The sequence below is a fragment of the Mustela putorius genome, unplaced genomic scaffold, assembly GCF_011764305.1.
Source record: "Mustela putorius furo isolate JIRA1106 unplaced genomic scaffold, ASM1176430v1.1 tig00000874_pilon_pilon_pilon, whole genome shotgun sequence".
In the NCBI taxonomy this organism is placed as follows: domain Eukaryota; kingdom Metazoa; phylum Chordata; class Mammalia; order Carnivora; family Mustelidae; genus Mustela; species Mustela putorius.
This window is the reverse complement of record NW_025421505.1, coordinates 1,839,187-1,862,199: the sequence shown is the minus strand read 5'-3', so window position 1 is coordinate 1,862,199 and position 23,013 is coordinate 1,839,187. Positions and strand designations below refer to the sequence as shown.

Genomic DNA, 23,013 nt, shown 5'->3' with positions numbered 1-23,013 from the left:
GGAAAGGTATGGAGTCCTTTCTTTTCCACGTCGTCCCCAAGATAACCAGAGCTCCCTTGCCTGATTACCTCTACCTGGAGAAAGGGGAAAACTGCCCCTTAGGATCAAGGGCCTGGCTTTGAGCCATGCCCAGAGGAGCCTGATCTCTGCCTTCTCACTACTGAGAAGTCTTCTTAAAACAAATGTGAATCTCAAGATCACGTCCCTCCTGGAATAAAGAATTGCAGAGGCTCATTAAACTTTTTGTTTTCCTCTTGGCACTAAAGCACTTGGCAACTACCCAAGGAATTCTGGGGTCCTGAAGAATCCAAGTTCACAAACCACTGGAGCAAGGTATTGCTTTGGGATGGGGTTTGAGTTGAGCACTGCTAAATCAGATGGTGTCCTGGCTCACTGGGTCTATACCGGAGCACTCCCTCCCTCCCAGCCACCCTACCTTCCAGAAACCAAATGTTCACTGGCAGAGATTAGGGACAGAAAGTACAGCTCCACCAGGGCAGGGAGATGTCGTGGGAATCCAGACTCGCTGGTGTCCAGGTCCTTTAGGCTGCCTTCCCAGCAAGCCCAGGCACACTGCTCTGAATTTTGACATTCTGACTCCTCAGTGCTCTCTGCTCAGGCACAAAAAGCTAGGGATATTTTTAAAGCCCGTCGCCCTTTCTTAAACAGACACCCATCAGAGAACAAAGTTCCTAGCCTGATGGAAGAAAACTTCCCCAAGAAAGAAGAAAAACCTATGCAAACCGGAGGTGGCAGGTGGCCGACTGTGCAACGCTGGGGGACAGCTCCAGGGAGGGTAAGCTTTGGCTTGCTCCTCAGCAGCAGAGGACTCCTGGCAGCTCCACGCCGCTGCTGGAAGCCATCCATGCGCCTGTCCCCGCGGCTCATCCCTGGCTACAGAGGCGCCAGAGGCGAAGCTTCCCCCGCCCCACATGTGGGGGGTGGCAGTGGGTGGGGGGGGGGGGAGGGCAGAGCTATTTGGCGTCTGGCACCAGCAGCCACAGGAAGAACCACAGCTCTCCTGTCCTCAACAGGTACAAATGGGCAACCTCTGGAACCTCCTTGAAGGCCAGCTACCCGGCACCCCACGGCTACGTGGTGAGGCCACCCAAACACGGACTCCCCAGGCACAAGTGAGGAGTAGATGGTTCTGACCCCAGAAGCTTCTAGCTACCACCTCCTGTGCATAAAACCACCCTGGAGGTGTGCGCGTGCACAGAAGCCACGAGGGTGTGGTCCAGATGGCAGGACATTAATATTAGTCCAAGTAACCAGGGAAAGAAAAAGAAAAAAAAAAGATTGAAGGCACCAAATCACCCTCTTCCTCCCTGAACACTAATTCCAAGCTTTTTAAAAACCCTTTTAGTATGGTGGGCATTTCCCGTGAGTGCTCACAAACAATTCACCTCCACACTACAGGCCGTTAACCCAGTGGTGTTTATTCAAGCAGTATTCACACTTGCTGTTGAGTAACAAGGGAATCAGGGCCCCCGAGATGGGGCTCGCACAGCTCTCTGGCTTCACAGCAGGCCAGGGTGGTGTGGTTTTTTTTTTTTTTTTTTTTTTTTTGGCTTTTTTTGTTGTTGTTGTTTTTTGGGAGAACGTCAGCTGAATTTTGTGGCTGAAAACGCTTTCAGTTTTCCCTCCGTGCCCCTGTCAAGCGCGGCCTATTTATCACACCCCGGTTACCAGAACAGACTCGGCGGGGTGGCAGGGGCACAAGGCAGAGCCAAGCAAAACTACATGAGCTCAGAAGAGGCCACACTGTTCCAGGTTTCATACAAAAAATTTAATAAATAGTACTTTTCAAAATTTATTGCCAGGAACAACACATCAGAGATGCATTTGTATGTTCATAACACTAATAGGACAATACAAAGTATCTTCACGGTCTCAGTGATGAGCCAACGAAATTAACTTTCATAAGCCTTTTTGATCTTCAACTTTGCAATAGCATTTTGATTTCCTCATTTAAGGCAGGCAGTGTACTCTATGGCAAATCTAAACAGTGATCTTACTGGACATTTTAAGGTTCAAGTATTCAACTAGCTTATAAGAATACTCCCTAAATGCAGTAGATAACGAAAAAAAAATCTACAAGTGGTTCAGTATTACATACGAATGGTGAAAAGAAATCAGAATTTACAAAATAAGATTGGTGTGCTTCCAACTTCACACAATTTGATATTTTTAATGATATTCAACCACTCACGTTTTGGCTACATAAAGTTGAAGCTCAAAGTTGTTCCCTTAAACTGCTGTGTAGCCAATCACCTGCCTGTCTCTTTTCAAGTCTAAAGCAGAGAAAAAAAAAAAAAAAAGAACCTGCTGTTCTAGACTAATTTTCAAACTGCCTCAGTCAGTCCTTAAAACGTGTTTTAAAGTGATGCTATAAAAGGTGTTTTAAACATCTGACGTCGTACAAAAAAAAAAAAAAATTCCACCAGTATTCCAGGCACTGAAGCCCATCCTATTGTTTTAAACTATTTTCAAACACCTTAATTTTGGCTTATAGGCAACACGTAGTAAGAAAATAAGTTCAAAAAAATAAAGCCATACACTTACAATGCTATCAAAAACCTTCAACTCTAAACACGTACATATAAATAAAAAGGAATGATGTTTTAAGGCTCTTGATTATTAAGTTAATAAATCAAATATACACAGTGATTAATAAAAAAGAATTATTTACATAACTATACAAAATTCTACTTTGACACATTTTTCCTCTTTAAATTCTTCATTTTACCAGCAACTGCTGACATCAAAGTCCCCCCTCCCCCAACAACATCAACAACAACAAAATACAATAAAAAAAATAAATAATAAACTCATTTGTGATAGTTGCTGTGGTTCTGAGCTGCAAAGGCACTTTCAAATACAGAACTACTTGTACGTCATCATAAAACCAATATACAAAAACAACTCAAGAGTCAATAAATATAAATAAAAACTATGATCCTAAGACTGCATCACCATTGGGACAGCTGGCAGAAGTGGGAGCTCAAGGCCCAGGGGCCGGGCGTTGTCCGGGGAGCCTGGTCCGAGAGCTGGCGGCTGTGGGCCGTGTGCGCCAGGGGGTGGGGGGCACTTTGGACTGGCTTTTTGCATAGCTGTGAGATGCAGCATTTGATTTCCCAGCCAACCACAGAAACTACCATTGCCAGTGTAAGCCAGCTTGTCAAAACTTAAATTAACACAGGAATTCTAAGTCAACGACAGCCTCAGACTGGACTAGGACACAACAGTTGAAGAACTACAAGCCCCCAGCACCCTCAGACTCTACCTAGCGGCGGCCGCGCCCGCGCTCTGCTATACGATGTACTCCATCCGGTTTAAGCTCTGGGCGCTTTCCAGGTCCCTGTTGTCCTGTTTGTTTGTCCAGTTTGGGTGTTTGGCTGGCGTGCCGTTGGGGGGCTTCTCCTCTCGGTCTACCAGCGTGTAGGCCGGCTGTTTGGCAAACCGGGCTTTCTGCTGGTGCTTGTCCATGTCGTCCTCCTCCACCTCAGAGTTGTGTGTCCTGATTTTTGACATTTTGGAGTTTTTGTTCTCGTAATCCTTGATGGGGACCGTGTTGGCCCCGTGCTTCTCGATGGGGTTTTTGATCTGGTTCAGCTGCTCCCGCACGTTGTTGGTGGTGTTGTCCTCGGAGGCCGAGCGAGCGTGGCTGCTGGGCTTCTGCCGCTTCCGCACGCACCAGTAGAAGGCCGTCACCAGGCAACAGATCCAAGCCACAGTCAAGACGGAGCTCAGCAGAGGAACCAGGAAATCTGTAAGGCGGGCACAAAACCAATGAGCTCTCAGAAGGAAAGGAAAAAAAAAGCCATCACATGAACAACAGAATACCAACACTGGTGTGGCTCCTGCCCGTCATTCCTAAAAGGGGTGCCATGGGGACAAGTCCCTTTTCACAACCACATATTGTCACTTCACAGCTTGATAAGCAAGTACAGGACTGGGGCCCTTGGGGACCCTGACACGTTTGTCCCCAAAGACCAGGCACAGCAGCAGCTCCTCGAGGCACCTGATGGCTCTGTGGAGAGGAGCATCTGGTTCAGTCCAGGAAAGTCTGGCTCCTCGGGCCGCAGCTCACTAGAGGATCTGGTTTGCAGCATGACCTGCAACCCGATCGGAGCACGCACAGCTCAGATGTCCCATATTCTCATGTACCCAGTTTCTCACCTCACTCGAACAATGAGGGTCAAAAGGTGAGCATGGCTGTCCCGCAGGGCCATCAGGCTGCCTACCAAACCCGTGTCTCACGGTGCTTAGGCCAGACTGTCCCACGACACCAGAATGCCACAGCAGGGTTTGCCTGGCCATGAGCTCAGGGCACAGCAATGCTCTGCCCTAGGGCTCCGCAGTGGACCTAGAGACGGTGCGTGTTTGGCAGTGGTGCCGGCTTCCGAGAGTGCAGTGTGGTGGCCAGGAAAGAAGGTACCTCTGCCCATCACCCCAGGACCTTAGTCATGGCAGCTGGCCTCTGTTTTCCCCAGTTATATGGTGGGGTGGGGGGCTGGGGGTGGTCCTCAAGAGGGGAAACTGTCAGCTAATGCCCCACCTGCTGGGTGGTGAGCCGAGATCTATCGGACAGTCCTCCCTCCAGGGCACCGTCCCCACCTGCCACCTACCTGTTCTGTTCTTCAGAGGCCGCCTCTGCACTCGCACTTCCGCCACGGCAGCAATAAGTGAGCTATTCCCATCCCTTTTACTAACGAGATCTATGATTTTGTCAGTGATCTCCTTGATCGGGTTTCCATCATCCCGGATGTCTTCGGCAGACTGGAAAAAGGAGAACGGTCAGCTGCACGGTCAGGGCAACACTCCACAGGAGCCATTACTAAAAGTTACTGAACACGTGTGCCACACTCACTTGCAGCGACCTCGCTCTGTCTGGACAGTGGCTAACTCAAGTTTGCGAACCACCCACAACCAAGTAATAATGAAGCGGGACTGGGTCTCGTACTTACAATAGCCACGTGTATTTCATTGTTCGCAGACGGGGAAGGCTCACAGGCTATGTAGATGGAATATTCGGCAGAAACATTCTTTAAGATATTCAGATTCCTCAATTCGCTACAAATGTGCTCTGTGGTGAGACCCTAGAATCACATTTGAAAACCACCCATGTAAGATACTGGAAGAAGAGGGAAAAAAACACAAAAAACAGCCGAGGTTTCCTTGGAAGTCAGGAATGGAAGCTCGACAAGCGCCTCGCTGGGGACGTTCCTGCTTCGGAACAAGCAGACACACACCGCCAGGCCTAACTGAAAAAGCGCTGGTTCCCTACCGGTGACATCATCTCCTTGTTGAAGGTGAACGTGATGTTGGCACAGTTCTCCTGGTAGTAGGGGTCGGAGGTGCACTTGGTCTTTACTGGCTGGAGACTGGAAGACCGGCACTCGCCCACACCCGTGCAGGGGCGGACGAAGCACTGGTCATCCAGGATCGGGATGCAGCTCTGCCCGCTGGGGCACTCACTGTGCCCTTTGTGGAGCAGGCAAGGTCGAGGGCCACACCAGACCTGGAGAGAGAGAGAGAGAGAGAAATGGAGAGGGCAGCTCAGGAGGAACGCCGGGCAGCAGCAAACCCAGCACGGGGGCGAGCGGCGCAAGCCCTCCTGCCGTACCTTGGAGCAGGCGATCCTTCCGTTCAGACACTGGCAGGCATTGCAGTCATCGTCCCACCTGGCTCCATCTGGTATCACACTCCCCACAGTGATACAAGGTCTCCCTGAAACTGCAAGGTAGGATGCCTGAGTGGAAAGGGTGTCCTTTTCTGTTAGGCGCTCTACTCTTCACTTCCTCCCTGTTAGGGAGGGATTACAGCTCTGCGCTGGGCCATGGGAGAACAGGTCTTCTTCCCTCACCGGCTGCCTCCGCACGTGGTCCCCTGACCACCGGGCTGTGCCAGGGCCGCCTTTGTGGGGGGGTGATGTGAGCAGAGTCGCTCACAGCTGAGCTTGGCCATTCGCCAGATAGGGCTACTGATCCACAGAGTGGGAGGAAGCGCCCAGAACAGACCTGAGCCCAGCCCGTAGCCCATTCTCACTACATCTGCCCCACATGCCCCGACCAACACGATGAATGCCTGCTGTAGGCCACGTCTTGGGATGGTTTGTCACAGAGCAGAACTGCCCGAGAGCCGGACTACAAACAGCTACCCTAGTTGTAGGGGGCCCCTTAGGCTTCCCCGGTCCCCGTGACTCCCTCTGCACATCCCCCCTCCATGTTCTCCCCCTAAGCACAGTGCGCGCTCGGGAACAGTCAGAGGGTAACCGCAGTGACTAGGGCCCGCTCGCCCCATAGGCAGCTGCAGGCTGACCCACATACCTTCCTGGCACTTGGCACCGCTGTGCCCTGGGGGACAGACGCACCGGTAGCCATTAATCTCATCCACACAGGTTGCCCCAAATGCACATGGTGAGGACTGGCATTCATTGATGTCTAGGAGAAGTGGAGATTAAGTTTAGGCTCCAGTGGGAAGCAGTGATGTTTTTTCTAAGGTTTTACTAACCTAACATACAGATAAAGCATATAGACCCTAAGTATAAGTTTACTGAGTTTAATGAGTTACATAACCAGCACCTAAATAAATCGATCATCAGTACCCCAAAAAGCACGTTACTGCCCCCCAAAGATCATTAGCCTGACTTTTGAGCAGCTGAGGGTCAGTTCAGGAGGCAGCAATTTTTGATGAAATAGGTTCCTTTTTATCAGATGGTACAACTTAGAGCAAGGACTGGCAAAGTTCTTATAAAGGGTCAAATATTTTAACCTTTGTGGGCCAATGGGCTTTGTCATTACTACTGTACCCTGTTGTAGCATGAAAGCAGCTTTAAGACAGTACATAAAGGAGTAGCTGTGTGCCAATAAAACTTTATTTACAAAAAGAGGCTGTGGGTCAAGGCAACAGTTTGCCAACACAATTTAGAAACATGAAATAGACCAAATCTACCGCCACTTAGTGCTGGAGACCAATCAGTCCCAGACTCAAGCACTAGTAAAATTTTAAATGATTTGGGATGAGAATGAAAATTATAGCTATCCCACCCAAACTAAAGGGCATATAAAAAGGTAGGAAAGGTCTCAAAATAAAAACCTTAAGCACCCTGAAAAACTGTACTGCCTGCCTCCTGTTTTAATCATTTCACCAAGGCCTGACCAAACCTTTGGAAACCACTAGACCCTAGTCCCATCCACTGCCGATAGCTCTGTCCTCTGTGGCTTATGTCCACGTGCCAATGACTTCAGCGTAGTCAAGGGGAAAAGCACTCTTTCCTTGCGGCCTCAGAATGGATTAATCGTCCAATTCTGTGGCTGGTAAACTCCCTCCCCTAGACGAGGGCCATACTACCGGGGGAAGGATCAGCAGGTATCTGGGAGCTTCTGGCCCTAGCCAGAACCTTAATGCCAGCTGGAGGTGGGACGTTATACACCTCTCAGGCAGGGCTAAAGGGAAGAGTGACTTTAACCATTTTCAAGATGAAAAGTGTTGGTCTGAGGGCTGGGAGTTAGGGGCAAGAACACCACTGGGGAAACCAACTCGGCCTGGTCCTTACTTATTCTGCAGTCAGGTCCAGCAAAGCCAGGGGCACACTCGCACCGGTACCAGTTGTCCCCATCTACACAGGTGCCACTGTTGTAACTAAGAAGAAAGCAAAGACCGCCTCAGTTACTGACCTCCCAATCCACGGATCCACGACTCCGCCAGCCAGTTCACGGGGCGCCATGCCAGTTACGTTAGGTGGCTCTCACCCCTGGACACACTCCCCATTGCCTGGGGAGCTTTAAAAATAATAGTGCCCGGGTCCCACCCCCAGAGGCGCTCAGTCACAGGTCTCCGTTGCAGTCTGGGCATCGGAACTTCTAAAAGCTCCCCAGGTGATCCTCGTGGACAGCCAAGGTGGAAAGTCTCAGCTCCCAACGGGGAGACAGCCTGGCTGATTAAAGTGTGGTCTGCGGACCAGCAGAACCAGTGTCCCCTGGGAATATGTGCCCCGGGCAGGGTCTGCAGCCCCACCCAGGCCTCCAGCAGCAGAACCTGCATTCCAGGCAAGATCCCAGGGGAATACCCATGCACAAAGTGTCCAAGAAAGGCTGGCTTCAAAGGTGGTCATGCTTACCAGGGATGAGGACTGCAGTCGTTGGTATCTGCAAAGTAAAAAGACGACTTAACACCGAGGCCTTCATCCGGCAAAGCAGTTTAAAACCGTATGTAGAAACACCCCTTGTTTCCCTAAGACCTGTCTGATAGAGTCGTAGTTTACACCAGCAAAAGGCGCTGACGACCTCTGTTCAATTGGAACCAGGCCTGCGCCACAAGTTTGTTCCCTATGCCGTGGGACACCCCACAGGAAGAGGCCCCGCTCAGGGCGGGCAGGGGGCTGTGAGAAGAGAAGGAAGACAGGCTGCTGGTCAGACCCACGCTGGGAGCGCAGACACCATCTGTCTCCACTTATCTCCTCGGCGACTTTCTCATGCCCAGGTCAGGGCTGCAGTCCATCAAGTGCGTTAGAACAGACCCAGGTGAAGCAGAAGCAGACATCAAACAGCTCTGCTTCTGGTTTCCATCGCGAGTCCCTGAGGGTGTCAGGCTGTGCTCCTGCAGCCCTTACAGAGTTCAGGGCATGTGGGGCAGAGGGACACTCACTCTGAGTACAGATGGGCCCCTCCCAGCCTTCTTTGCAGACACACGTGAAGGAGTCCCCGTTGACCACACAGGTGCCCCCATTGTGGCAAGGGTTGGGCAGGCAGCTGCTGTTCCGGGCTACAAGACAAGAACAGACAGGACCACCCTCCTTGAGGCTCCACGGACAGTCCCAGGAGCCAAGAAGCAGACCTGCTGGGAGAACAGTCCTAGGTGTCAAGACAGCCACGCCCACTGCCAACCCCACGTGGGGCAGAGCTACCTATGTTGCACGTCGTCCCTTCCCAGCCTCCAGGGCACAAGCACTTGAAAGCGTCCCCTTCATCATAGCAGGTGCCACCGTTGTTGCATGTGGCCTCGTCACACTGGCTGTCACCTGAAGGAGGGGGATCTCTGTGTGAGCCCCTGGCCAGCCCCCCCTCACAGAAGACAGGGAAGGCTGGAGGAGTTCCGGGGATGGAGGGGACCCCCCGCCAGCTACCACTTACGTGAGTGGCAGGTCTTTCCTTTCCACCCATTTTTACAGTCACAGTAAAAGTCGTTGACAAGGTCACGACACGAGCCCCCATTGTGGCAGGGATTCTGGCTGCAGTCATTAATGTCTAGAATCAAAGAGGAGACACCCAGCTCAAGAAGTTTCCAGAACTGTTCACGGCCTGGAAGAACCGCACCCCTTCCTATGGCCACCTCCACCCGCTGGTTTCCACTCCGAGGTCCAAGACCAGCTGAGCAATCCCGGGACTTTACTCTTCACACTTTCACTCTTCAGCAGGAGGAAAGGAGCCCTCAGCTGGGTTACTCGTAACCCCACAAGGTGGCAAGACAGGGAGAGGCCTCTGTCGCTGCCACGGAAGTTAACGTCAGCACAGGCAGAAATTATAATCAAAACAGAAAGAGGATTACATTCCCTGCAAGCAGGGGTCTTTGTCCTAATGACAGTCTGCCTTTACAGCTCCTCGCAGAAGCTCCTCCCTGGGGCCTGTCATAGGCACTCACAAACACTAACAGGACACAGGCGATGCTATCCCAGGACAAGAACAGTTGGGGTCTCAGGGCCTCCTTCCCATGAAAAAGACAAGCCTCCTGTGAGGATTCCCCTGCCCACCCCCACACCGAGCATCCCAGAGCTGTCTGGCCCAGAAAAGACCACACACTCACTGGTTTCACAGTAGGCCCCCTCCCAGCCATCACTGCAGATGCACTTGTAGGAGTTGACCCCATCGATGCAAGTGCCACCATTTTTACAGGGGTTGCTCTCACAGTCGTTAATATCTGTGAAACGAAGACAAAAAGCTGGTGAGTAAAGGACACCCGACGCCATAGCCAGGCACTGGTCTCAGGACCACCTCCTGAGAAAATGAGGGGCCAGGGGCTATCTCCACATTCTCAACTCCATCAGGACCCTTTCTCGAGTTCAACAGGCTGTTCATCAGGCAGAAGACTCCAGAGGATGCCTTGTCTGTCTCAGTGCCTCAGAGACTAAGCTGCTTGGAGGGAGCTGGGAAAAAATTCCTACGGAAAAGCGGGACCACCCAAACTAGTCAGATTCCAGAACATAAGTGTGCTGAAGGGTCAGAGGCGTCAGTGAGCTCATAAATTAAACCTAACTTGGTCTCGGGCCTTGGGTTGACTGGGAAGCCTCGCTGGCCTCAACTGTAATGACTCAAGCTCAAATGCTCCCCGAGCTGGGCAGAGGCGGGGTGAGGGGGCACCCTGCCCCATCCCCCGAGAGGGGTCTTACTTTCATGGCAGTATGTTCCAGTGAAGCCTTTGTTACAGTCACAGGTGAATTTGCCTCCCGACTGACTCTTGCACTTCCCGTGGGGACCACAGACGTTCGAGGAAATATACCGCACCCCCTCAGGTGTGTCGTTGGAAGCCATGGCCACTGTGCAGCTGTCAATCACTAGAAGACAGACTCGGGATTAGATCACGGCCACGGACCCCCGAGAGACATGGCATTCCTAAGCTGAGGACCTACACCAAGCTTGCTTTCCTGGAGACAGGCACCCTTTGGTTCATGAGGGTAAGAAGTCAAGAGGCACCTTGGGGCTGAGACTCTGGCAGTGGGCCACGTCACACTGTGACAGGCAAAGTTGAAACTCCAGGCAGACAGAATTTTGTTTGTTTTTAAGGCATTTTCCCCTGAGGTGGCTAAGAAGCCTACATGTCTGTGGGCCCTCTCCTCCCTGTGACATCTCCTCAGCCTGGCAGAAGCTTGCTAAAGGAAGCTGGACAGCTTCATTTCCTATGTAATCATACATAAGCTAGCAGGAAGGACCAAAGAACCTGTAAAGCTGTGTCACCTACTATAACAGCCCCGAGACACGTGTGGCTATTTAGGTGAATTAAAATTAAGTAAAGTCCCCCTTTCTAGTTGTACCAGTCACACTCAAGGCTCCTGGGGCTACCATACCCGACAGTGCAGATAGCAGACATTTCCACAGCTGCAGAAAGTTCTGGCAGTGCTGCTTTGAGGGCCATCTCTGTGCTGCAAACCAGAACAGGTATGCTCGCCCCTGAGCTACCTGGGGACCTGGCTCTACTACCGGCGGAGCCTGAATAAACGGCTTCCACATGTTCTGGCTTCCCTAAGCAGTCAGGTTAGGGTCTCTCCATCTCATCTGAACGGCCTCTGAGAATATCAAGGGGCAGCGGCCAATGGGGCAAGAGGCAGCAGCCATGCAGGGCAGCAGGCAGGGGAGGTACCTTCGCAGGGAGTGGTGCGACAGTGGTCTTTAAGGTGGGAGCAGTTCTTGCCCTCGTAGTCCTCGGGACACTTGCAGAAATAGTCACTGGCACGGTTGTAGCAGTGGGCGCCGTTCTGGCAGGGATTGGGCTCGCAATAATCTACGTCCAGCTGCGGGGCCAGGAGCAGGGAAGGGGGAGAGGAAACGGAGCTGTGATTATAACTGCTCTGGGGCGGCAGGCGCTGGAATCAGACCCCTTCACCTCCTTCCATTAGGAGAACACCCTACATGATACAGTTATGTCCCAGAGACTGTGCAGGGATGCACGGGCAAAACAGGGCGGAGTGGGAGAGGTCAGGGGCACAAAGTCAAATCGACAGGCTGCTGACACTAGGAAGAAAACCACTCCTCGGTGTCCTTCTACCTGCAGTCACCTAGAAGTCCCTGGTCACTGGATGTTAACCGACTTCATGGCGACTCCAGAGTAAGAAGGGAAGGGGATAGGAGAGGGAGCAGAGGAGGGGGCAGCAAGAGGAGGGAGCCCTGCTGTAGAAACTTGGCATATGGAGGTTCTAGCATCGCTCACCTGACAGAGGTTTCCAGAGAAACCAGTGGGACACAGACACTGGAATCTGTTGATTTCATTCTGACAGTGACCCCCATTCAAACAGGGGTTGCTGGCGCATTCATCGACCTCCCTCTCACAGTGATCGCCTGCATAGCCAGGTGGACAGATACAGCGATAACCATTAACCAAATCCTGGAAGAGGAGAAGGAGGGGGGAGAAACACATGCTTTTTTCTCTGCACTCCACAAACAGGGCTGCGGCAGTCCTGCGTGACTGCCGCGGTTCCGCTGATCCGCGGAGATCGCTCAGTGCCCAGCCTCTCGAAATGTTTGAGAGGAATTTCTATGTGCAGGCCTTCGACATGGCTCCCAAGAGGCTGGGGTGGGTAACATGAGCCCAAGTGAAATGTCCAGAGAATCACTCTCCACCTGCATTTTTAAATCTCACAGGGACCAAGCTCTCCCAGGGTCACATACACCTTACAGATTCGTGTCAATCAGTAAGGTTTTCATCTTTAAGCTAAGATTTACGTACCCGACAGGAGGCGTCATTCTGACACTGGCCAAGGCAGTCATTAATATCTGAAAAATAAACAAGTCATCATATTAAAGAGGCAATTTCCATTGAAGTTGGGCTTAATTGAAAAGTGTTCTCTGCTCAGGACAGATAAAAGCCTCAAATCAGAGTTCCTGTATGCTTCCCCTGGCATAAGGTTATTACACTGGGTGGGAACCCTCCCTCATTCCTCCAGACTGAGCAAGTGAACTTCACATCATTGTTTGAGCCACCTTATCAGCACATGGCTGTTTTACCGGCTAAGGAGCCTGATAAAGTGCCAGGTTTTCCCTTCTGCACTGATCCCTCCCTCTCCAAAAATACTGCCTCTCCGAGGTTCTCCTTTTACCACACTTCGAGCTGGAGCGGACATACAGGCCTAGAAAGCCTTCAGTACCAAAGTTTCACAGAAATCAAAATTGAAACAAAGGTACTCACTTATGTCACAATTCTGACCCGTCCAGCCTGGGAGGCAATCACAGTAGTAGCTTGCGATCAGATTCTTACAGGATTTGGCATTTACACAAGGTTTGGCCTCGCATTCATTTGCATCTGAAAGAAATGTGGAGGGGCAGTGAGAAATGGAGATTTACCCCCAATTCCCCCGCCCCCAGCCCTATTGATAGTTTCTCTGAACCAGGAGACATTTTAATAACCTAGCTAAATCAGATACTAGGTTCCCACTATTTGGAACAGCTGATCCCGCTCCCTAGCCATTACCCAATAAGGAATGCTAATTGATAACTTTCCGGCTGCTGGTTAACAACTGGCCTCCAATAGGAGAGCAGAAAGCCACCAGGCACTGCTGTGCTGAACTCAGTGCAGCCTAGTTGCTGGGATTTAAATGTGGCAGGAAGAATGCAGACAGCTCATTCCTCATGAGACCATCCCAGTTTGCAACGCAGCTGAACGCTCCTCAGACAGACGATTGACATGGTTCAAGGAATCTCATGACTTTCCCACAGGGCCTAAAAGAGCTAGGCCATTTGCATTCGAGTTCTCTCTCCCAGGCCCGGTGGACTCTTGACAATAAATTACTTTTTAACACGATGGTGTGCAAACCCACACCACTACCCACAGGCTCATCTTCCTCAACAGCCCGGCTCATCAAAGCCAACCCTGATGCAGGAATTTCCTTACCTAACTGGCACGTTTTGCCAGTCCACTGGGGTGGGCACACGCACTTGAATCCATTAACCAAGTCCTGGCAGGTGCCCCCGTGGGAACAGTTATTTGGAGAACAGTCATCAATGTCTGTTGGACAAAAGGGAAAAGGGCTGGCAATTTAATCTCCGTCCCTTTGACAATTAGATCATTTAATGCCAACCCTCACATGAGGAGCCTTCACTTAAGAGCCAGACACCTGCTCTAAGGGACTGCTGTGACGGTAAGGCCCGATTTTAGCTTTAAATCCTCCACTGCCCCAGTTCATTTAATCCCCAACCTAAGCAGCAGGGAAAGCCAGCTGGATCCCCAGAGCATCATCCCACTGGTAACACGGGACATCTAGCTCTGCCCACCTTTGATTTTTAAAGAAAAGTTTCAGCATGTCTCAAGGGTGGCTAAGAAAAGGCAAGGAAAAAGAAGTCTTCACTGGTAGAAAACTTCATTCTTATTAGCTCACAGAGCTTTCCCAAAATGACGCAGCTGGGGTCCCCACCCCCACTTCTGCCCGGGACTACAGTGGCCTCTTCCTTCATCCGCTGCCCACTTATGAAGGAGCAGGCTCGCTCTCTGAATCTGCTAATGGGTTCTTCACATTCAGAAGACATGGGAATTCTCCTGCCCCATATCAAGAGGACACAGAGAGGGAGTGGGGGTAATGATCCATCCTGCAAGAGGCAGGCAGGGCCACAGGGCCAGCCCCGGTGGCCTGACCCCCAAACCCCCGTTCTTCACCAGGCTGTCAGGGTGCTGACAACAGTGGTTCTCGGGCCTGGTTGCACCTCAGAAACCCAGGTGCTTGTTTAAGAATGTGGACTCCTTAGGGGCACCTGGGTGGCTCAGTGGATTAAGCTTCTGCCTTCAACTCAGGTCATGATCTCAGGGTCCTGGGATCGAGCCCCGCATCGGGCTCTCTGCTTGGCAGGGAACCTGCTTCCCTCTCTCTCTCTGCCTGCTTCTCTGCCTACTCGTGATCTCTGTCTGTCAAATAAATAAATAAAATCTAAAAAAAAAAAAAAGAATGTGGACTCCTTGATCCCGAAGGCAAACTGGGAATACCACATCTACAGGGTCCAGTCCAGCCCCCTGGCGGTTCTCCCATGCAGCCAGGCCTTGCAGCCACAACAACTCTGCACTGTAGCTTCCTCTCTGGGGGCCCCCTACCCCCCATGACCAAATTCAAAGGTGACAGCTTCCCTGCAGGCAGCTTCTCCATGGCTGCAAGGAGAACTAGGACTCGATTCAGAGAAGGCCGAGCTCCAGGGAGCACACAAGGACAGAGGTATCCACGCAGAAGTTTCCTCCAGGAACTAACTTAGGATGAGGAAGCAGGGAGACTCCCGGTGTCAAGGCTAGAAGCCCAAGCCGGGCCCCTCCCACCAGGACAGACCCGTCACAGAGACCTGACAATGAACCCAGCCCAGGTCCCAGCCCCCAACCCACGTATCTCAATACAGCGATCCTCAGGAAAAGACAGGCCAAAGCCCAGACTTACTTGTGGAACACGTGGGGCCCGTCCAGCCCGGAGAACACTCACACTCAAACCCCAGCGAGGTCTCCCTGCAGCTACCTCTATTGTGGCAGGGGTCAGACAGGCACGCGTGCTCCGCTGCAAAAACCAGGAGAGCAGTCAGCAAGGGACTCCCGCTTGGGGCCACCTCTGTCCTCTCCCTGCAGCCAAGTCCCACGCCTGGGCCACCAGCTCCAGCTCACTTCAGAAAAATGAAAGCAAGCATGTGCTGTATAACCCTGCTGAGTCTATGGGAGAAGGAAGGCCTCTCTCTCCCAAGTGTCTGCGGCCACATCCCAAGGCATTTCAGGGCTGGGGTCACCGTGCGGCAAACAGCCCCTCCATCCCCCATGCTAGGCAGCATCACCAGCTGGGAGACCCTTACGCTGCTTGCAGGAGGTCTCAAAGACCCACAGAACTGCTGGGATGACAAGACTTTGCTTCCAAGGCCGTTTTCATCCTTTAACAACTCCTTAAAGTGTGCTGTTATTTCTTAAGCTGAGTGTACCCGAAAATTAAATGAAGGGCTCTTGTGCCACCTGGACCACTTACCGATTTCACAGTTGGATCCCGAATAGCCCTCAGGGCACGAACACTGGTACTTGTCGGGACCCGTGTTGCTGCAGGTTCCCCCGTTGAGACAGGGCTGGCGGGTCCCGCAATAGTTGAGATCTGCCAGAGACCCGGGGAGGTCAGCGGCTCAGAGCGGGCCATACAGGCTGCTGAGCGGCCCTGTTTCTAGTGCTCCCCCCACCCACCCCCACCAGCCAGTCCTCTTTTGAAAAATAAAACCAGAAAAAAAAAAAAAATCCCAAACCACAAGTTAAAGGCAAATTCTAAGAGATTCAGAATGAAAAGCCTCTACAAATAAAAATAAATCAAAGTAAAATCCGGAGTACAGCTGCCCCACCCCTTCAGTTCGGCTGTGCCGCCACCATCCTGCCTCCCGCCCCGGTCCAGTCCCCTGGGAGTGTACCTTTGTCGCAGAGCTGGCCACCCCAGTTGGTCTCACAGAGGCACTGCCAGGGCTCGTTACAGGTGCCATGGACGCAGCCAGGGTGTGGGATGCACTTGTCACAGTACAGGCCCTGCCAGCCATACTGGCACCTGGGGACAGACCGCGCACACATGCCCCCCTTTAGTCCTTAGAACATTCGGGGAAATCTGCGCTATTTAAATGCAAGGTTAAGAATAAGTCCAGGTGTTTCCAGGGGCGCCTGGGTGGCTCAGTGGGTTCAAGCCTCTGCCTTTGGCTCAGGTCATGATCCCAGGATCCTGGGATCAAGCCCCGCATCAGGCTCTCTGCTGATCTCTCTGCCTGCCTCTCTGCCTACTTGTGATCTGTCTCTCTCTGTTGCAAATAAATAAATAAAATATTTAAGAAAAAAAAAAAAAGAAGTCCAGCCACTTCCAGTCTTCCTTCTTTCTTTTCTCTTATTTATTTATTTATTTATTTATTCATTTTTGTGGTGATAGGACAGTCAGACTTGCAAGGTTTGTGCGGGGGCTCTGTCTAAACAAACATTTTTGGTGGTTGGGCTGAGGTCCTCTCCCAGGCGACTCGTGACAAAAGCAGGGCTGTCTGGGGAGAGGCCGGCGGGGGCTGCCCTCACAAAGCCACTCTCTTCTCAGGCTCACAGGGCTGGGCGAGGGTGGGGGCGTGGAATAAATCAGTTCGCCCGGTCAGCTATGGAGGCCACGGAAGGACTCTGGGGTGACAAGAGCCATGTGAAAGTCTTCGCAAAGGCGGCCCGTCAGGAGCGTTTCCACAGCAGCCCAGCTCTTTGTCTAAACAGCAAGTCACGACCCCAGTGCGCAAAAATGCAACAAGACACCCAGGGTGGCAGGAAGCCGCCTCCTGAGGCTTTAGGAAATCAAAGGGGGAGGGTATGGGGGGGGGTGCGCACCCTCCTCTGGCAAAGAGGCAGTACAGGTCTCGGAACCCACAGGAGAGTGAGGAAAGCCACAGCACTTGGAACCAATCCCATAGATAATTTATGACCGACTACCGGGGCTGCTCACACTAATTCATTTCATACTTATTTCTCACTTTAGGGAGGGAAGAAAAAGGTCAACCCAGTTTATCTAGTATTGGGAAACAGAGTCAAGTTTCCTTTATAAGCGCCTCATTAATCGTACTCTTTGGAGGCCAAATGGTGCCTTTGATCCCCCAACAAAAACACAAACATAAACCTTCACCTGAGGTGGGGGAGAGGGCAGGGTCTCAGCAGCCACCCTCCCCCCCCTCAAGTTTCAAGCCCTTGGAAACTTTAACCACCCTCTCAAAACTCAAGCTTTGACAAACAGGAGAAAGCAAAGCCTGGTGCCGGAGGGGGTGAGCGTGAAACAGGGATGGGCAGAGCACTTTTAGAACAGGACCTGGGAAAAGCCACAGTAAGAACTACCAGCGCCCTCCCCCACCCCGAGCCACTCAGTAATAACTCTGCAAAACAGGCACCCTCAAGAAGGGAAGGCTTTCCGTTTCCAGAGAGCCAGAGGCAGGCTAGCTAATCCTTATCATGGGAAAATTATAGGGATCCCACTAATAGCTAATCACCCACGGCCAAGAGTCAACTTAACCCCTGAGAACACTGACTAACCACTTCCTAACTTCCACAAACAAGCCATCCACACCCAACTCAAAGAACAACCAGAATACGTGGTTTAAACTTAATCAGACGGAGGGTTCAGCTTTATGTAAAACAGAGCGGCAGTCTGAATGACTGTGATCATTCAGAGCAGTAAGAAAAAAAATAAATCCTGCAGTTTTTTTTAAACAGAGGGACACCTAGATAAGCGGGAGTGGGGGGAGGGGTTTCATTCAATAAAAGATTGATTAGCTTAGCTTGAAAGATATTAAGAGGGAGCTGATTTGGAAATAGCAGGATTCTTACTGTCTTTCTTACTCCCTTCCAAATTATGGATGGCTACACCTCTTCAATTTGCCTAATAAAAGCAAGAAGAGGCAGCTGAGGACCCAACCTCACCTCCTAATTAATGAGAGCTGGATCCCCAAGCATAAAGAAGAAACCACAAGAGGCCATGGATGACTTCAAAAGAAAACAAATAAAAATACTGACCCTAAAAGAGGCATCCACAAAGTTATCCCAGCTTAATAATATATGATTAAGGTTCTCATGAGAATTTGAAGTGACTTTCCTCCTACGATGATTCATCATTAAGTTTGATATTATTGGCAGGCTTGCAATAAAGCAAGCATGTGCACCCAGGAGAAGGAATCTAAGTCTACTTGGGAACGACAAAACCAATGAAGTTTTCTCATATGGGAATATGGAAAAAAAAAAAAAAAAACAAACAAACAATCAAAAACACCTCCTCTGTAATACATAATCCGTAAGACAGCTTACAGGTAACTCGCCATTCAACTATTTTGGGAGCGGGACACAACCTGAACTTCCTCAGCTAGAAGGTTCTGTTTTGATTTTCTTTCAAGGTAGGCAGAACAAGATGGGCTAGGAGACTATGCAAATGATGTGTGGGAAAATCGCACCTTAAGTAAATAAGGGCACCAGTGCGTGTCTGGGCAGGGAGTGGGAGGGAAGACTTCGAAAGAGAAAGGGCTAAATTCTGGAAACAAAGCCTGTTGTTCCGGCTGGGAGTGCCCTCCCCTGTGCAGTGGCTAGCCCATTCTGATGACAGTAGCAGAAATCGCAGTCGGTCTCCACTGATACTCATCTGAGCGCGGAGCAGGCCCAGAGAGGCTAAGAGTGCTGCTGACCTGACTTTCTCTACAACATCCTTAATTAAGGAGGGTGAAGGCAGGTGGATTCCTGCTCGGACTTTTGACAGCAGTGCTGTCAATTACATGCTCCGCTTCCACCAATGGGGCGGAGGATGAGAACATCCCCCTCCCAACCCCATCCTTCCAGAAAATAAGCTTCTCTCTGAAGTGCAGGAAGACACAATTCCAGATCAACCTGGTTTCATTTTACTTCCTGCTGCCTTAGTTCTGACTTCAGTCAGGCCTCTGAGCTCAGTGCCCCGCTTCCCCTCCCCTGGCTGCATAGGAGAGCAACAGATGCGGTAGGAGAGCTGCCACAGAGGAAACCACCCCCGCTCCGACCCTCTGCCGAGAATTCTTCCTAAAGCTGCAGTCTACCAGATACACTGAGCAGCATGATCCTTTGGGGGGGGCTCTCCAAGATACAGATTCCTGGGCCAGACCCTGGCCCGGGATTCAGTGGGTGTGAGGTGGCACCCAGGAATCAGCATTTCAATACTTTCTCTGTTAATTCGGGAAATTACTGACATGGGCACTGAAGTTTGGGGCAGCAATGCCCAAAGTATGGTCCCACCAGCAAGAGTGGGGTCACAGGATGGGGGGGGGGGACCCTTGACAGAAAGGCAGAGACTGGGGCCCACCCAGACCTATGGGATCAGGCTCTGCATCTTAACAGCACCAGGAAATGGGAGTTTGAGATAACACTGGTTCAGACGGTTTCATAAGCCTCCCTTGGCTCAAACCAGGGGGGCTTCTACGGCAAAAGTGATAGGCCCCAAGGATCCTTTCAGTGGCCCCCTCAATCTGCTAATCCTTCAGCTCTGGGAGGAGGGAGAGTGAAGTGTGAGACTGTGTCAAAATGCCACAGCCACCAACACCATTTCCTGACACAAGCCTCTTCCCAAATTGGCATCATGTCCATTTCAAGAAGGTTCCAAAAACTGTAATCACGAAGCAGTCGGGGTGGGTCTCGGTTTGGCTTCTGCATTGTCCGGGACCATAAAAGAACAGACTTCAAAGGCCAGCAGCAAAAGTCTACATTCATCAGGCTCAACTGACAAGATTCCAGCGCAGCCATTAACCTCTCAGCACCGGCCTGGCTCCCGCCTGCAAAGGGGCCAGGAGATTGTACTAATCCCATTCTAAAGAATGCTCCGCTGTCCCCTAGTGATGGGAAAAGTGGGGGAGGGCTGGGAGATGGGAAACCAGGCTGGGGGAGGAGACAGACTCCAAGAAACCCACATCCCTCCATCTCATCCATTAGCACTTTAAGAGGAAGATTATAAAAACGTGTTATCAATTTACAGAACAGTTAATACATGAAGTCACTGACTATGCCCAAAAGAGTTTTTTTTTTTTTCTTCTCTTCCAAGAGAGAAGTGTGCACATTCCACCAGACAGCTGGTATAATTTAATAAGCTTCGGATGTGCTTATTTGTTTTTTTTTTTTTTTAAAGCTTTCTTGTCCTCCTAAGAAAAAGAGGCATATTCACAATAAATTCAGTCCCTCTCTGGCACTAAAAGATTAATATTTTTTAAAAAGTTTAGTCATTTACCTGCAGTCACCTGGGAGTTTGCAAGACCCATGCTTGAGACTACAGCCCTGTCGGCAAATAGCTGCAAAAAAACAAAACAAAAAAAAAAAAAAGAAAACAAAAACAAACACAAAGATGAGTTAAGCACACTGTTTCTTGCACCACCACCGTCGAGAACGGCCTAGCACATGAAGCCTACAAAATCCACGACTCGAAGAGATCTCATGTCAAGTCCATTGTAAGGAGAGGAAGATGGGAGGTGCCCAAATAGCAAATCCAGCTTTAAACTTCAAGGCCATGCTAGCAGATCTTCAAAACATGATACTACTCAGGGACAAAACGCAGGCAAGTGGATGGGAGTGGGGGTCGGGTGGGAGGGGTCTTCATCCAATCTCTCTCAACAATAGCTACCCTGCTCCCTGTCAATTCCCACCCTCTCCAAAAGAACAGGAGCCATGATCCTTCCTCATCTCAACCACTCTGTCCCATGAGGGCACATTCAGAGGAGTCACAGCCTCCTTAAGCCCCACCCCCCCACCCCCTGAAAGGCCTGATGGCTCAAACATCCCATGGGACTAACAAAGCCAATTGGGCTGGCTTCATCTGGCAGGCTAATCCGGGGGCCAGATCGGGTGGTACTTTTACAAAGTATCCTTGCAAAGCAATTCTGCCTCAGTTATAAAACAAATTTAAACACGTGGTAAAAAATACTAAACATGGTTTTTAAGTAGTTGTTACTGATTTTTAGAACACCAACTACTTTAAGTACATTTGCCAATTCTTTCATTTGGATCCCAGAAATGCCATCCTTTTAGAACTCTAGTGATTTAAGAAAAGCTCAGGAGACCTGCAAATTCCTCTTTGTCCTGCCTTTCAGTCACAATTCAAAAACTCCCTTTTTAATTTGAGTACATCCTGAAAGAATTTACCAAATTAGGTGAAAGAAGCAGAATGCAGTCATGGTTCGTGAGGGCCTACCCTGGTCAACTAAAATTACCCATTTGCTATGAATTAGAAGGTTTGTAAAGGTACAAACCACAGATGATGATGTGAGCATCTGTGACTATGCAGTTAACTCCCTGAATCCCAGGAAGGGCTGGGACAGCCGAAAGTACATCTGCAAGCTTACATGGCTGTGATGGGTCTGAAAGCTCAGGTTCACCACTCTCCCCTGCCCCCTCAATGCCCCATGAAGCCTTGCCAAGAAGCCACCCTGAGCTCAGGGGTCATCATTTCCTACAAGATCACGAGTTGGGGCATGGAGCTAACCCTGTCCCATTTGGCATCTGTTTTGAGTCAGGTTTCTTAGAAGCAGAGCCTGAGACAGGGATCGGGGTACAGAAGGGAGCTGAAGGCAGCAGATGGGGCAGGGGAGAGAGCTGAGCAAGGGTCTCAGCTGGAGTCTGGCTTCAGCCTAATCCCAGGGGAACCCCTGGAGTGTGAACTGTAGCACAGGAGTGTGGGAGGGGCGCTGGCCTCTGTACCCCCATCCAGTCATTCATACACTGTGAGCTAGAAGGAAGAGGCATGGAGTGGCTGTTTGGCCAAGGCTAGTGCTCTAGAGAAGGAACAGCTGTGAGCTGTTAGCAGCTAGCACAGTGCGTGGGAGGGTGTGTGTGTGTGTGTGTGTATGTATGTATGTATGTATGTAGGGGGCACCAATAGCGTGTGTGTGTGTGTGTGTGTATGTATGTATGTATGTATGTAGGGGGCACCAATAGCATCTTTGGTCCTCAGGCCTAGAAAACAGCCCAAACACCAAACACTCCCCACAACCCGCAACCCGAGACAGACACTTGACTAGATGGGGAGAGAACGTGACTCCAATGGCGACAGCCACTCAGCAGTGATTATAACCCACCCAGCACAGGCCCACACACCTCTGTTACATTCTGGGCCCATCCAGCCCTCCATGCACGTTTTGTTGCCATTCTGGTCGCAGGCATAGTGTCCAAAGAAGTCATCTCGGGGTCGGCAGAACTTATTGCAGCCAAAGCCGTAGTAATAGTCGTCACAGGTGACACGGATCTGATATTCAAAGTGGGCAACCCCTGTGTTCTGCTTCAGCGTCTGCCACTGCCTGCTGGGGTTTATCATGCCCGAGTGCGAAGCCTTTTCAATAATGCTGTCAGGTTCTGGAAGCAAAAAGATAAATAAAAATCAAAAAGCAATGATTACGTTAACATTCACATCAAAGCCTTCTCCCCTGACCATTTTGCCTCTTTTTAATAATGGACACAAATGCACACCATGCAAAATGGAAACAGTACAAAAGGGCAGACAAAAAAAAAAAAAGGCAGACAAGTGCAAGGGCTGGCCCCCTCCCCAGAGGCAACGACCTTTTTAACGGGTGTGTAGTATTTCCCCATCCCAGAATATGACGAAACACGTTTACTAGTTGCGATACTTATTTTGACCTTTTACAATTCAGCAGAGCCACACCGAACATCTCTGTACCCATCTGCCCGCGTGCATGGTTCTAGCAGTAAGAGACCTTCTAGAAACGGAAGCACACCCGATCCGCGTCCATCCCCAGCCAGCCCCAAACTACTGTGAGTGAAGCCCCGCCGGCCTGTCTTTCCACCTGAACAGGAAACTGG

The 23,013-nt window shown here is 50.7% G+C and overlaps 1 protein-coding gene across 1 annotated transcript in view; it reads right to left on the bottom strand.

Moving 5' to 3' along the window:
• Positions 1–1,767: 1,767 nt before the first annotated feature.
• The window catches only part of JAG1 (jagged canonical Notch ligand 1), a 36,174-nt gene continuing 14,928 nt past the window's right edge, over positions 1,768–23,013 (bottom strand). The window contains exons 4-26 of the mRNA XM_004751569.3: positions 22,294–22,548; positions 20,435–20,495; positions 16,113–16,243; positions 15,689–15,808; positions 15,122–15,235; positions 13,603–13,716; positions 12,901–13,014; positions 12,442–12,488; positions 11,926–12,099; positions 11,359–11,509; positions 10,391–10,555; positions 9,808–9,921; positions 9,138–9,251; positions 8,912–9,025; positions 8,653–8,769; positions 8,126–8,153; positions 7,562–7,647; positions 6,333–6,446; positions 5,630–5,739; positions 5,291–5,524; positions 4,971–5,102; positions 4,632–4,782; positions 1,768–3,770 (exon numbers count right to left, since the gene is read on the bottom strand). Coding sequence (XP_004751626.2) covers positions 3,313–3,770; positions 4,632–4,782; positions 4,971–5,102; positions 5,291–5,524; positions 5,630–5,739; positions 6,333–6,446; positions 7,562–7,647; positions 8,126–8,153; positions 8,653–8,769; positions 8,912–9,025; positions 9,138–9,251; positions 9,808–9,921; positions 10,391–10,555; positions 11,359–11,509; positions 11,926–12,099; positions 12,442–12,488; positions 12,901–13,014; positions 13,603–13,716; positions 15,122–15,235; positions 15,689–15,808; positions 16,113–16,243; positions 20,435–20,495; positions 22,294–22,548 — 3,218 coding nt within the window. The 3' untranslated portion in view covers positions 1,768–3,312. The remainder of the gene's footprint in view (positions 3,771–4,631; positions 4,783–4,970; positions 5,103–5,290; positions 5,525–5,629; positions 5,740–6,332; positions 6,447–7,561; positions 7,648–8,125; positions 8,154–8,652; positions 8,770–8,911; positions 9,026–9,137; positions 9,252–9,807; positions 9,922–10,390; positions 10,556–11,358; positions 11,510–11,925; positions 12,100–12,441; positions 12,489–12,900; positions 13,015–13,602; positions 13,717–15,121; positions 15,236–15,688; positions 15,809–16,112; positions 16,244–20,434; positions 20,496–22,293; positions 22,549–23,013) is intronic.